The 15658-nt window shown below is 42.3% G+C and overlaps 1 protein-coding gene across 4 annotated transcripts in view; it reads right to left on the reverse strand.

The window, feature by feature from the left end:
- SP3 (Sp3 transcription factor) overlaps positions 1 to 12549 on the reverse strand; it is a 55604-nt gene extending 43055 nt beyond the window's left edge. For 2 of the 4 annotated variants that reach the window (XM_044768699.2, XM_044768698.2), the window contains exons 1-4: positions 12397 to 12538; positions 11623 to 11771; positions 11010 to 11132; positions 1695 to 3054 (exon numbers count right to left, since the gene is read on the reverse strand). In XM_044768699.2, coding sequence (XP_044624634.1) covers positions 1695 to 3054; positions 11010 to 11132; positions 11623 to 11771; positions 12397 to 12403 — 1639 coding nt within the window. In that variant the 5' untranslated portion in view covers positions 12404 to 12538. Of the gene's footprint in view, positions 1 to 1694; positions 3055 to 11009; positions 11133 to 11622; positions 11772 to 12396 lie in introns of all 4 variants that reach the window. The other 2 variants (XM_070508131.1, XM_070508130.1) reach the window with 1 other exon arrangement.
- Between the last annotated feature and the right edge of the window lie 3109 nt (positions 12550 to 15658).

A 15658-nucleotide genomic window follows, 5' to 3' on the forward strand; every position in this document is an offset into this window, starting at 1 on the left:
TGATATAGCCTACAATATGAATGAACTTTGAAAATACTATGCTTAATGAAAGAAGCCAGAAACAAAAAACCATGTATTGTCTGATTCCATCGATATGAAAGAACAGGCAAATCCAAAGGGAGAGAAAATACATTAGTCATTGCCAAGGGGCAAAAGGAGGTGGGGGAGTGGGGTGAGGTGTGACTACTAATGGGTATAGGGTTTTTGGGAGTTGATGAAAATGCTCTAAAATTAGATAGTGGCGATGGTTACACAAGTCTGTGACTATATTAAAAACCAATGAACTGCATACTTTAAAGGGGGAATTTTATGGTACGTGAAATTATATTTCAATACAGCTACTATATTAAAAAAGACATGCAGCACTGAAGGGTCAAGATTTAGTAAAAATAACTATTTTGACTGGTTTATCAAGGTTTATCAATTTCTTCAGTGAAACTGGCTTTTTTCCTTAACTGCAAGTGCATGGTGTCTTTACAACAACCAGTAGTACAATTTGGTGCCACTGCCTTGATTTGTGCTAAGACACAAGCAGTTTTAGCCACTATCAGTGAAAATGTCAACACAATGGAAATAATTTTAGAATTATTATGAAAAGTAGTTGACATGGAGGACCTATGAGAGAGTCTCAGGAATCCACTGATCACACTTTGAGAACTGCTGCTCTAAACCATAGCTTCAGAAGGCTCAAATGCAATTAAGGGCTTTCCAAGTACAGATCTGAGGCTTCAAGGCAATTCCAGTTTTCTAAGCATATATCACATATTTTTCAAAAACAAAAAAGGCAATCTTTACGGTGATGGGAATTATTTCAATGAATTAAATTCAAGTGTCCCAATTTAAGAGTCTGGAATCATTGACTCAGTGGAAGGTTATAATAGCACAATCTCCACAAAAACCAAATACAAAGCACAACAGTGAAAGTAAAGATTTAGTGAACGAGAAAACATTCACTACAATGTTATCTAAATAAATAGTATTAATAAGATGATGACACTGTCTTTAAACTTTACTATTTAATTCTTGCACAACATTCAAAGAGTAGGCTTCTGAGATTTCTACTCATACTATCAATAACAATATATCTTGCACAGCTAAATTTAATGCCCACTACACACTTAGAAGAATAAACGATCACAGAATCAAAGAATTTCAGATTGGAAGGTACCCTAGATATAGTTACCTAGCCCAACAACTCGATTTTACATGATCAGGCGACTGAGTGTGCAAGAGAAATAGTAACTTGGCCAAAATCACATAGCTACTTAGTGGCTGAAACAGCATAAATGGTCTTTCTTCCATGTTTCCACTATGCCAACCCAATTCCCCCACCAAATATAATACATAAAACATTTAACTTACAGCACGCCAAGGACAACCAAGACACCTCACCTGCCAAATAAAAATTCTGTAATGCTTGACAACATCAATCAGATGTGAAAACAAATATAAAACTAAGGAAAAACTACAAATGTAACTGGCATAACGGAGAAATGAATCCTTCAAAAACTACAAATTTTCAATAAAGAACAATTTTGAAAACACTCTGATGTCTCCCTTTCATACAAACATAGGAAAATGTATCATCACCTTCAAAGACAGCCAGATGCTGATAAACACCTAAAGCAAAAAATTTCCCTCCTTATTAACAAATCAGTGAACTTATGTATGGCATGACACGACTTAAGACTCACCTGCAGGACTGTCAGCATTCTCTCCTGGATGTAGCTGTATACCAGTAGAATCTATAGAGTTTACTGTAACTGTCTGGAGATTTGGCAACTGACCAGTGCTCAGACTAACTGGAGTTGAAGTCAAGGCTCCACCTGCTGCAACTTGACCAAGTGTGAGTGTCTGAACAGGCGTCAAAGTTATTTGTTGGGCAGCAGTATTCTGTATTTGCAAATTCTGCAAGTTCTGGACCCCTTGTACTTGAAACGTTTGCCAAGTTATCTGTCCAGAAGGGGTCACTGTCTGTGCCTGAATTAAAAAGGTTCCAGGATTCAGCTGCAACTGAAGATTTTGCAAAGCCTGTTGTGATATATTTTGACCACTGGCTTGCACACCATGGATTGTCTGTGGTGTAATACCTTGCACAATTTGGGCTTGACTGGTTGGCTGCTGAGACTCTTGAAGTTGTAGATGTTGTACAACAGGCTGTGCTGTAGAAACCTGAATATTCTGAGCCTGTGTCTCTTCAGAAACAGGCGACTGGATATAATTTCCCTGAAGATCTGAAGAATGGACTTGCCCACTAGAAGTGGTCAAGCTATTTGTGTTTTGTTGTAATATACCTGTACTATCTATAGTAACAGGCAACTGTGATGAAGAGGACGTTGGCACAAATAAATCTGTATCAGTATTAGTTTCATTAATATCAGGAGAAACCCGCTCACCAGTCCTTTCTGAATTGTCTGAACTATCCATAGCTTGTCCTGTGTTTATCAAATGTCCATCGGCATTAATGCCTGCAGTCATTGTCTGAGAACTGCCCGAGAGTCCCAAAGAATCTAGATCAACACTATTGATTGGTACAAAGGTAATATTTCCTGGCAGACCAAGAGGCACATTAGCAACTACTTGGGTTTGGCCAGGAAAAGATGAACCACCAATTGCAACTCCCTGAACCTGGACTTGACCAGTCTGTGGTATGAGATTCTGGATATTAGCAGGAGGTGTTCCAGAGGCAAGCAAGGTTTGATTAGAGCCAGGAATGATCTGAATTTGACCGCTTTCTTGATTTATACCTCCATTATCTGAAGAGCCTGTGAAACCAATCTGAACCTGCTGACCATCTGTTGACTGAATCTGTGGTATTACTTGATATTGAACATTGGGCACTGTACCATTTGATGACTCTGATCCTGGTGCAACTGAAAATATTTGTTGATTCTGCAAATTCTGAAGGGGAAGAACATACTGCCCACTCGAAGTAGCAGCACTTGGAATCTGTACTAGATTACCAGCTTCATCTTTTATAGTTGTAGGTGTTGCTGACAAAACCTCCCATCGGTTTGGTGCTCCTCCCAACTGTGTAGAAGCCAAATCACCTGTCTGGATGAAGAAAACAAAAAATGTTACATGCTATTATATATTGGCTGTATATTTAAACCAATCCTCAAAAAACTCTTCAAACTGATATAAATCCTACTATCTGAAAATAAAAGTTCTCTTAACAACACAACAGAGTTCAAATACAGAAGCAGTATTACATAAACTACGATAACCATCATTTCCAATTTTGTTAGTTATTAGAAGATAATCCATGCTATTTCAGCAGGAAAAAAATTTCAATCAAAATACTCTTTGCTTTATGACCACAAACTGATCTTCTAATCCCTCGTCTACGATCTCTAATGTTTAAAATAAATAAACGAAAGAAGTGGCTTGAAAAGATTATGGACAGCTCAAACCAAACATACTTCAAACACTGAAGAGAGTTCAAAAGGTATACAATTCACTAAAAATATATCACTAAATCAAGTGCATTATACTTGTGTACAAAAAAGAAACATTATTAGTGCGGTGTTATCAAGTAATCTGTGTTAGGAAAGTTAATATTTGTATATTATTGCTATAAATCTTAAATCAAACAATTAAAGCTACTCTTTTATGGCATGTATTAATGTACTGCAGAGTAAACTCATGGCTAGGGCTATTCCATTAGGAAGCCATCAAATTCTTTACTTTTCCCATGAACTACTGAAAAAATGAAAATAAAAAAATTTAATGAGGGGACCAGCCCCGTGACCAAGTGGTTAAGCTCGTGCAATCCACTTCAGCGGCCCAGGGTTTCGCCTGTTTGGATCCTGGGAGCAGACATGGCAGCGCTCATCAAGCCATGCTGAGGTGGCGTCCCACATGCCACAACTAAAAATACACAACTATGTACTAAGGGGCTTTGGGGAGAAAAAGGAAAAATAAAATCTTTAAAAAGAAAATTTGTTTTTTAATTTAATGAGGAAAGGTTATTGCCTTGTAACCACATGGCAAAGCTGCCCATTCTGGAAAGTTTTTCTAGAATTTAAAAGCTGAAAGATAGTGGCTTTACCTACTTTCTATTTAAGTTTGCAGTAGAATGCCAGGCATACACATTTTACATTCTGTGGTCTGCCAGAATCTCAGTTATCATCCTCATATTTTATGGATTAGGCAAGACTGGAGAAATACCAACGTAGGAAAGTAGAAAGCAATAAAATCCTACAGGTCAGTGTCAAAGGGTATACTTTTTTAAGGAAATAATAGTAATGTCTAACATTTGAGCTGTTCTTTTATATGCCAAGTACTATGATAGGCGTTTATAAGACTGTATTATTTCCTTACAATAATACTATGAGGTAAGTGTTGTTATCATTTCACAGATGAGAAAATTAAGAGACAAAAAACACATAACTATCAAATGGCCAAGACAGGATTTTAAACTAGACCAAGTTTAACTCCAGAACCCAGGCCCTTAAATACTATATGATACTTGTTTCCCACTAAGACCAAGGGTAAAGACATGCGGAATGAGACACTACATGAATTATTCAGCATCAAAATTAAAGCCATTCTTATTTCATCTCCTTCTAGATCCACATGCGATTTTCTGTAACTCCACATATCACTAAACAATGAGAACATAAGCGTATCTAGCCCAGCATTCTCAACCTAGGATCCATGCCTGGGCTTCAACGGATCTTTGAATCCTCTAAAACAGCATATCAGCTTTATGAGAAAGTCCAGTTGGCAGGGGAAGGGATAACCTAGGGTTGCATCATATTCGCAAAGGAGGTCTGTGACAATAAAAAAAGAAGTAAAGACAAATAACTGTTCTCTCACCGCAAACCATTCCATAAAATTTAATACAAATGTTGTAGAACCAGAACATCTTAAAAGTTTGTTTAAAAAACTCACTACCTAATTTTCATGTTGATGCATAGTTGAAAAGTATATATTTCAATAGATGAACCACAGTTTAATGACAATTCAAGACATTTGAGCATATCTGCCAAGATGAAATAGGCATAAACAAGCCCATGAGATATAAAATCTCTCTTCAAATGGTTCACAATCTGTCCAAGCAGATATACATATATACTACTACTATGTGAATAGTGGTGCACACTAGTCATATGATCAAAATGCTATTTGGGAACATAAAAGATTGGAAAAAAAGATTTCACAAGAGAGATATTTAAAGTAATCTTAGAATAAAATTTAAGGGGCTGGCCCCGTGGTCGAGTGGTTAAGTTCGCACGCTCCGCTGCAGGCGGCCCAGTGTTTCATTGGTTCGAATCCTGGGCGCAGACATGGCGCTGCTCATCAAACCACGCTGAGGCAGCGTCCCACATGCCACAACTAGAAGGACCCACAACAAAGAATATACAACTTGTACCGGGGGGCTTTGGGGAGAAAAAGGAAAAAATGAAATCTTTAAAAAAAAAAAAGAATAAAATTTAAGATTTCACCATGGACAGTTAGGAAATAGAGATAGAGGCATTACTAAAAGTATAGAAACAATAAAGTCACAGACAAGAAACTCTAAAGAATCACGTATAGTTTGGAGTTCAAGGGAGGACTGAGAAAAGGCTCACATTCATAGAGAAAAGTAATAGGGAACAGGACTAGACATTTTTATCAGGATCTGTAGTAAATGGCTTTGTAGATCTTGCTAAGGATTTTGGACTTTATCCTGCAGATAGTCAATGAAAGCTATAAAAGGTTTTTAAGCCAAGTGAGTGGTGCAATCAGATCTGTGTTTTATAAAGATAAACTTAAGGCCCAATGAAGGAGACTGAAAGAAAGGCAGAAGAGTGTAAAGGCAGACAAACCGTGAGACCCAGTACATATGTCTATGCCAGAACTAAAGTAATCTATCTTTTAAATACAAACATTTAAATTTATCAAACTTAAATTATTAAAACGAAGCACCAGACATTAAAGTCACATGCCATTCTTCAACTTCTATCTGGTATAGAAATTATAAGCTTAAGTTATCTTTCCCAATATTACATTAACAATTCATATTTCATTTCAGCCTCTTGGCATTTTGAATAAACTAAAGATATTTAAATCTATACTTTATACTGAAATCTCCACTAAAGTACAATATCTAAAATCTACTCTTTATCTTCTTAAGATTACTGTTCACCTTTGGAGAATCAACTGAATTTTTTCCGACCAGCAATGAATTTACAATTATTCAACTTACATCAAAGAATACAGTATCTCAGATACAAATTAATTTTACACTACTGGCACTTTGTCCCTTTTTCATCCTTAAAAAAGTCAAATTTACGGCATCTAAAGTATTTTTCTAACAAAGTGATAATAAGGGCAGATATTCAACCATAAGCGAACAGCTTTCTAGTCAAGAAATTCCTTGAAAATAAATAAAGCTACTCAAATGACAAGTCTGAGTAAATACTTCCCAAGCACCCTCTCTCCAGAAGCTAAATAAAAATAAACTGTAGTTACCACTTTTCCCAACAATGCAGGCCATTAAATGAAGGGAAATCCCTAAACCTAGGACAAAATGATGTATTTGAACTCTTTTGAATAAACCTAAGGTGAAAAGCATATATAGAAAACATTTATGAAGCACAAGAGGGAGGTCACTCGCAACAGATAATTTAAGGAAAAAAATCCAACAGGAAACAAAAAGGATTTTTTTTTTATGAAATAAATTTACAGTTTTGAAAAATTTACTAAGTACTAATTTTTTTTTTAATTGAACGGGGAAAAACACTGAATCAGAAAACTACTAGACTTCATCTAAGACTATGTCTGGGGAGAGGAGTACATTACTCAGCCCTCAGAACTGAGTTCTAGTCCTACCTAGAACTGTGGAATTGTTCTAAACTGTATGATTTAGAGATGGACTCAATTTCCTTATGTTAAAAATGGGAAACATATTACCTTGCAAGGTCGTAAGAACCAGAAGAAAGTGCTAAGCTTTATAAACTATAAACCACTACACAATCCTAAGGTATCATTATGATTACTAAGACTATGAGGACAGATTTGAAAACATCCATTAGATGCCTAGCACAATTCCTGGCACAAGGACCAGTAAATATTCATTAAATGAACAGTTAAAGGTATTTTACTTTAAAATCATTGCAAAGAAAATGACAGAATGAATCAATAAAACTGACCTCAAGATATTAAGTCTCCTATGAAAAATACACCAACTTTATTCCCTACTTATTATTTATAACCTACTTATTCCCATAATTCCAACATGAATAAGCCCCAAATATTTCAAAACTGCAAGGCCTACTAAGCCCATTCGTTTTTAAGAGAAATTTCATCAGCAGCATATAACTGAAAGAGATAGAGTACACTAAATACCAAATGGGAAAGGGATAAATTAGAAAATCACTGAGACCAAATAAAGGTTGTAAAAATGTTTGATGTTAGGCTATTGGAAACACTAAAGAAACAAGACAGACACAAAAACACATAACCCAGGCAAGAAGTAGTATTTGGTTTAGGTTCAAGATAACCCTCTGCATAAGCTTACACACCAAAAGAAAAATCCACCAGTGTTGCTCTAACTCTAATATTGTTATTGAACAACTAACAAACAAAACACCATCTAACATGGAAGTTGGCATTATTGTAAAAAGTTCTAATTGAAAGTACTCTAAGTCTGCCTCTGTATATAAACACATAATCACACGGTGAGAAGGACCCCGACCAAGAGTAGCCCTGGGACGTTGCTATAGCAATTCATTACAAGGGCATTCTCTGGTGCAACCAGGCATAGAAATGGGGGGGGGGGGAGGGGCGGGCAGAGGGTAGGGAAGTGGGAGGAGATTGAGAGTGGGGGAAAAAACCCAGGATATCGTCTCAGATAACACCTGAGGAAAGGGAAAAAGAAAATATTCACACCACTTACTGCACAGCATTTGGAGAGGATTATTAGCTTCTCAGTTCCCACAAATGGTTTTATGAGAGTCAGAAACAAGCAAGGAAAGAGTCTAACTAGAAACAAGAATAAGCCTAAAGCTAAGGTGGAAATAAACTAAGAACGATTCTTACACAAGCACTAAAGGTGGAAACAAACTAACATTCTTACACAAGTACTAAAGTTTCTTAAAATCTTCAAAGAATACTAAAGTCAAATAGACTTCAAATAAAAACAATTACCCAGTGAATTCACTACAGTGACAGCGTAGGTCTTATTTCAAGAAGCTGCAAAAATAACATTTTTTTGAACTAAGCTATTCATTTTTTAGCTCACCAACACTTACATACTAAACTAACGAACACTAAATTTAAAATCTAAACCGAAGATCATGCAACAACTTTCATATTTACTTATACAGTTTATTATATTAAGGTACAAATGAAACAAGCAAATAAATAATCCACAAGTTCACACAAACGCAAATTGGACAAGCTAATATTGCATAAAGGTCTACTTTTTTCTTTTTCCTGATTTATTACTAAAGTTAATTACACAACTTTTAATACTAAGTACAAAAGAGCCTTGCCATCAAATCAATTTTGAGATCCTATTCAGCACTGTCCTGAGGGTAACCAAACATTCATGGCCAGGATCCAGGATGAACCTATAACATATTCTAATAACTTCTAAATTCAAAATATTTAAAGCAAATCTCCAGTGCAGCTAATTGGCTTTTCAATGCCCTTCAAACCTTAAAATAATAAACTAAAAAGGCATAAAATTGAATTGTATATTTCCACTAGATTTTAAACACAACAATACTATATGCAATGTGGTATCTTGGACTGGATCCTGGAAAAGAAAATGGGCATTTAGTGGAAAAACCAGTGATATCAAAATAAAGTCTGTAACAGTTAATAATACTGTATCACTGTTAAATTTCTAGTTTTGACAAATGTACCATGATTATACTAACACTAGGGGAAGCTGGATGAGGGGTATAAGGTAACACTCAGTTCTGTCTTTGCAACATTCCTATAAATGTAAATTATTCCAAAATAAAATTTTTTAAAAATCACAACTACAAAAAAAGCTCTGTATAGACCTCTCATGACTTCCAGTAATTTGAGTAAATAAAGTAAGATTATCTAAGCACATTTTTAAGTGGAAAAAAATGCCCATGAAATCACTTAAATTCTCTTTCCTTTTCTAAGATGTACACATCAGGAAAATAGTTTTTGAACTGGAAAAATAATTTTCCCATTTGCAAAGGCAAACATATTCAAGCCAGTCCTACCAATCTTAGTGAAAAATTTTATCCACAGTTATCAAACATACAAAGGAAAAAATGCTCCAACTGATTCTAGTTCGTGTTCATCTGGCGGGAAATGTGAGTTCAGTAGAGATTTGGTAGTTCAGAGGAGCAGTTTAAAAGGCATGGAAACAACTTCCCTAGAAGTATACAGCCACAGTAGGCTAAGTCTGGAGACAATATTCTATTCCCTGGACGGAGACACATATACATGTACATATGCATATTTTTCACCCATAACTTCCTCCTTCACTTCTCCCCTCCCCCATCAGTAAACCGGTATCTAAACTTGGGAAATTGCTATTACAAGAATCTTTTTGTTCTAATTGAAAATGTAAAAGTAGAACCAAAAAAGAAGATCCAAGCAATGTGCTTCGCAATTTTACTCATGCAGTGGTTTCAATTAGTTTTGGCACTGTGGCGCTAGAGGGATACAGTTCACAAAAAAGGTTAACCGATCCATAAGTTTGTTTAAAAGCAACAAAGTCTCTCACAAACATAATTTTATGCTTTTACATTTTAATCTGTTTACAAAAGCACAAAACCTAAAATCCTAAAGACATTAAAACCATTCACATCCCTCTACAGTATGACTTGAAATGCTAAAATTATGAATACGATATTTAACAATAATATAGCTTAATTTAGCTTCACTTTTAATGCCTAGACATACTAAGAATTTCCTGCAGACTATACCAAACACCAAACTTTCTTGTCTATAGTGACTACTCAAAATATCACTAATCATTTCCTGAAATCCACCTCAAAAAAAAAAACCACGAATGATCGGGAGAGATTTCAATAATTTTAATAAGTGAACACATCTACATGTGAAACTAATGCAACAACGATTCAAACAAATATAAAATTTATAATTAGCCTTAAAAACTGTTTCTAGCTCATTTGTATTAAGCTCTCGTATAATAAGGGTCAGCTCCTCCCCCAACGCCAGACACACTAAAAACACTACAGAAAGGATCCCACCACACCTCATCAGACTAGCAATAATAATAAAATGAAAATGTAACTTTGCCAACCAAACTCGACTGGAAATATGGCGTGCAATGGCATGCACGTAAATACAACTCCTAACATGCACTTTTTGTTACACTGGTATTCATATTCAATTTCAAAAAACCCAAAGTGCTAAGTAACTTCGCCGATTTCAACGGCGGCCAGTAAAATATTCCACTTACTCCACTTCTGAAAAATTATTGCAAATTTAAACAGAAGTCTGCAAAACCTCAAATTCAAAAACTTACACTGGCCGCTGAAAAAGCACTCAAAAAGTGTTCACTCCTGCATACAGAAGGGTAATTCAAAGAGTAAACGTTCATTCCCTTTTTTTTTAAAACGATTTACGACTTAAATCAGTAAGATCTAGTAACTTCCAGCAGAAAAAGCTCCGGGTTCAAAAACACTGAAAACTAAGGACACTGCCTCTGTAGTTGATACTATCTATGGCCGACAGGCTGTGCTTGAAAATTCTGTAGCGTTCAGCGAAGGAGTTTTCAGCACTGATATGAATTGCTCCAACATCCATTTTGGAGTCCTCTTCCCCCGCCCTCTCCGACTTCATTTTGGAGTGAATTCGGCTCGAGGTGCCGCAGTGACAATTTAGAGAAAGCCTGGGCTGGCTCCTGATCCAAACGGGCATGCCAGAGAGCAGGAAAGGGCGCCCTGGCCGCGCGATCCGCCCGTCCGGGAAGGCGCGGGCGCCGCAGGCCGCGCGGGCGGGCGCCGCAGGCCGGGATGGCGGGCGCAGGGCCTCGGCGGGGGCGGGCGGCGCGCGAGACTTACCGCTCCGGCGGCGGCGGGGGCCCCGGCTGCGGCGGCCGCCTCCTCCTCGTCGTCGCCCGGCGATGGCGGCCCTATCTTGCTGCAGGTAGCGGCCAGCAGAGCGAGCGGTGACGGCTGAGTGTCCTACCCCCGATGGGCGGGTTCAGAGAGGGAGACAGGGGAGGGGGTGGCGGTTAGGGCCGGGCCGCCGCTCGCACAGGAAGTGCGACTCGGTCCTCGCCGGCTGCGCGGGGCGAGCGCCAGCCCGCGCTCTCCTCCTCCTCCTCCTCCTCGGCTCCGGCCCGCGTCCGCCTGCTCGCACGCACACCAGCTCCCCGGGCCGCGGGCGGGCGGGCGGGCGGCGGGCCGGCCTCCACCTTCCGCCCGGATCCCACCCCCGGGAGGGCGCGCACACTCGCTCGCGCGCGCGCACACACACACGCACACACACACTCACACACACAAAAAAAGGCGGCGGGCGGGGGAGCGCGGGCGGGGTCGGAGCGTTGGCGCCTCGGGCGGGCAGCTCCCGGGGCGGGGGGAGGGGAGGAGAGAGGCGCGGAGGGAGGGGAGAGGCGAGGGGAGGAGAAAGCGGCGCGAGGGGGGAGCCGGCCGGGGCTCCGCCGCTCCTCACCTGGGCCGCCGCCGCCGCCACCGCGCCGTTTCCGTGCTGCTGGGGCTGCTGCTGCTGCAGATACTCGCCGTGGCCGCCGCCGCTGCCGCCGCCGCCGCTGTCCACGTCCAAGGCAGCCATTTCCTCTTGTTTCACGGGCTTTTCGGGAGCTGCAGGCACAGCGCGGGGGGTGGGGGTGGGGAGGAAGGCGGGTGGAGGAAGGGAGGGGGCCCGCGGGCCGCGGCGAAATTACTCCGAAAGCCCGAGCCGAGGCCCCTTCCCCTCCCCCACCCGCCCCCCGGCGGCGGCGGCGGCGGCGGCGGCTCCCTCCTCCCCTCCTGCTGCTGCCCCCGCCCGCCGCTGCCTGTAACCCTCCTCCTCCTCCTCTTTCCCTCCTCCTCCTCCTCCCCGCGCTGCCCCTGCCCCCTCTCCTCTCCTCTCCTCCCCTTTCCCTTCGCGCCGCTCGCTCTCACTCGCGCTCGCTCCTCTCGCACCGTCAGTCACTCACACACGCCCGCCCGCCGCCCGCGCCCGCACACAGGGGGATGCGCTCCCGGCGGACCGGGCCGCCCGCCCCAGGGCCCAGCGGGGACACGGCGCTGCTGGGGCTTGCGGGGTGGACGGCGGCTGGCGGGGAGGGGAGGGAGGCGGAGGGGAGTGCGGCTTTCTGCCTCTCACAGACACTCGGTCGCACACACGGGGCCGGGGGCCGGCGGCGGCGGCCCCGGGCTGGCTGTGGTCGGCGGCGGCGGCAGCGGCGACAGCAGCAAGGGTTGCTCTCTCGGCTTTACGTACCGGTCATAGTGTGTTTAGGGCACCTCAGGCGGGGCTCCCCGCCGCCTTACACATGGTGAGGAGCGAAGGCGGCGGCGGCGGCGGGAGAGGATGCGGGAAGCGGCGGCGGACACGGCCGGAGCGGTCCGGGGATTTTTTTTTCCTATTTTGATTGACTGTGCGGGAAACACAAAAGGTGGAGCCTCCAGCCCAAAAGGGGGGAAGAGGGTGACAGCCCGCCCGGAAGTCCCGCCCCTCTTCTCCGCGCTCATTCGCCGCCACGCTCTCCGGCGGCGGCGCTCATTGGCCCGGACGGCCGTCCGTCGCTCGGCCAGGCGGCGCGCTTCCTGTTTGCCCCCCGGGTGGAAGGGGAGAGACAATGAGCGGCCTTGGCGGCGTAGGATCCCGAGAGCGGCTACGGCTCGCTTGTTACCCCGCTGTGCCCGCCTCGTTCGCCGGCTGCCGCTGCCAGGCCCGAGGCGTAGGCCTCTTCCACCTCGCAGGCGCTCGGAGCAGGCCCCGCCAAGCTGCAGGGCAGCCGAGCTGGGGAGGAAATCCGACCCCGGCGGGTCTGGCTCCACTCGACGCTTCCTCCATCCCGGCAGCTGCCTCGGCCGGAGCTCCCCAGGGCCTCGCGCTGTCGGAGCCGCCGCTTCCCTGCGCTGCCAGGAGGCCGCCGCCGCTCAGCCCCGGGGCTGCTGCTGCGGCCGCTGCTGCTACTGAGCAAACCAGACCCGCCCCGCGAGCCCGGGGGGAGGGAGCTGGTATTGGGGGAGACACCCCCTCCGAGGCTGGAGGAGGATTTTCTCTCACACACATTCAGCTCTTAGATCCACAGTCAGAGCCATCTCGTTCCCATCCCCCTTCGCCCCAGGTTGTCAACCCGTCTCCCACTTTTACGTACCCCGGAGGCAGGCATTTAAAACAAAAAAGGAAATCTCGGTTCACCTCCTGTGGAGGAGGAGAGCCTTCATTCTGGCCAGTGGCACCAAAACGGGCACCTAACGTATATTTCATTTAATACGTGGCGTATACATATATTCAAAGGAGCAGAATCCTTTTTTAAAAAAGAAATCCAGTCACGTAATCATTTTGCTGCACGAACATATATTTCCTGCTTCTTAATCGTCTTGGTAACAAGTCAAACATCTGAAAAAGCTCATCAACGATTGCCAACATTTTTAAAATAGTGATCCTCAGCAGAGTATTTTTTTTTTCTTGGAACATTTTATTCATACCTTAAAATCTCGTTTCACTTACTGGATTAGGTTAACACTCCTTTGCCCTTTGGCATCCTTGATCTCTTGCTGTCGTGGGGGCGGGGAATGCTCAGGTTTTATGTGTGTATGTTTTGCTAACCAAGAGATATCTCTGCCTATTTACCTTTAAATCTAATTGCCAGGAAATTCAAGAGGTGGAAACGCTGTCCACGATACCCTTTTTATTAGATATTTGACTCAAACATGAATCAGTATCCCAATTATTGTGATTATTATATTTTATGCGATAAAGTTGTGCTGGAGGATGGGACTGTAAAGTCTAGGCACTTTAACTAGATTTTGTGTGCGCTAACCAAAAAGAATTCTTAATCCATTTTTGAGAGACTGAGTTTGCGCCTCCGTTCTAAAGCACCTATACTTGCAACCTACGCTCATAGGATCAAAAACGTTGTATGGTTACTTGGCATTTAATTGTACAAAAGATAGAACTTCCAGGGAAATGATCTAAAAACCTCAAATATGCAAAAACAAGACTTGAAATTCTGAATCCAAGAATGAGGTTTATCTCTTCCCGTAGTAAGGTCTTTTGGTCTCGTATTTAAGTAGAAGAATCACTTTAAAAGGTAAATAGAATAAACTCTACTATTTTACACTTAAATTTGAAAGGTAAATTAAAGGGTCATAGAATAAACTGATTAGGGGTGGTGGGGGTGGGGAATAAAGAGGGATGGGAGGCTTAAAGAGGAGGACAAAAGTGAAAAAAAGTGGAGTGGGAAAAAGGGAGGGATGGGAAGATTACTTCTTTCCAAAGATGATTTGAGGAAGCGCTGTGCTGGCCACTGTTTATGTCACAGCAAGAGATCTGGATGTCACTTTATTTTCCCTTATCCTCAATTTCCTCACTTATTTTTGTGTGTGTGTTTTGGTAAGTTTTCTTAAATCCTTTGGAAACTGCGATGAATGTCAAAGGGCCTAAAAGACTTCTATATAGACCCATTGGCATGAACTCTTTCAACTCCTTTTTTTCCTGCAGAGAGAAGAGGCCACTAAATAATGTTTGATTCATATCTTCAAGAGCCAAGCCATTCTATATTAAAAACAGCGATAGTCCTGGTTAACTGCACCACACCTGAAGGACTCTGCCCTGTCCTTCAGAGTCCCTACTGCTTTTCTTCCCTCCTCAGCATCTATTTAGTGGACCATATGAAACTGCCAATATTCAACCATTTTTTAATCTAAAAAGGTGGGAATTTTGTATAGTTCCACCTAAATCAATGTCTCTTTAACTTACGTAACCTTTGTTGCTATGACTGTGACCCCCTTCTACCTGCCCCTGGATCTCATAAACCTGTTCACACTGGATTTCAAGAATCTTCAAGTTTGTTCGACTTACATAATCACCATCATATATCAGAAGCGCTTTAGTTGACATTGACTAGGTATACTTAACTCCCTTCATGTTTCATATCTTCCCTTCTTTCTCAAAAAATATACCTCAAAAGCCATATCTCTTGTCTTATTTTTTCTTTTCTTTTTTTGAGGAAGATTAGCCCTGAGCTAACTGCTGCCAATCCTCTTTTTGCTGAGGAAGACTGGCCCTGAGCTAACATCCGTGCCCATCTTCCTCTACTTTATATGTGGGATGCCTACCCCAGCATGGTGTGCCAAGTGGTGCCATGTCCGCACCAGGGATCCAAACCGGTGAACCCCGGGCCACTGAAGCAGAACGTGGGCACTTAACTGCTGCACCACCTGGCCAGCCCCTTATTTTTTCTTAATCTATCAAAAGAGAGGTAACATTTTTGAGCTTTTGCTATGTGCTAACTCCTTCACATCTTTAATCCTCACAGCCCTAGGACATAAGTATTATAGGTTTATCATTTTATAGATGAGGAAACTGAGGCTCAGCAAAATTATGGGACTTGCTCAGTGTCATTTTCAAATAAGAGGCAGAGTCAGGATTCGAACCCACATGTGTCAGCCCCACCAATCAACATATCAAGTCTTCTTAAATGATCAGTTTAAGAGATTCACCTACCCGTGATGTAGAAAAGAAAAAAGAA

The sequence above is a fragment of the Equus asinus genome, chromosome 4 (assembly GCF_041296235.1).
Source record: "Equus asinus isolate D_3611 breed Donkey chromosome 4, EquAss-T2T_v2, whole genome shotgun sequence".
Lineage (NCBI taxonomy): Eukaryota > Metazoa > Chordata > Mammalia > Perissodactyla > Equidae > Equus > Equus asinus.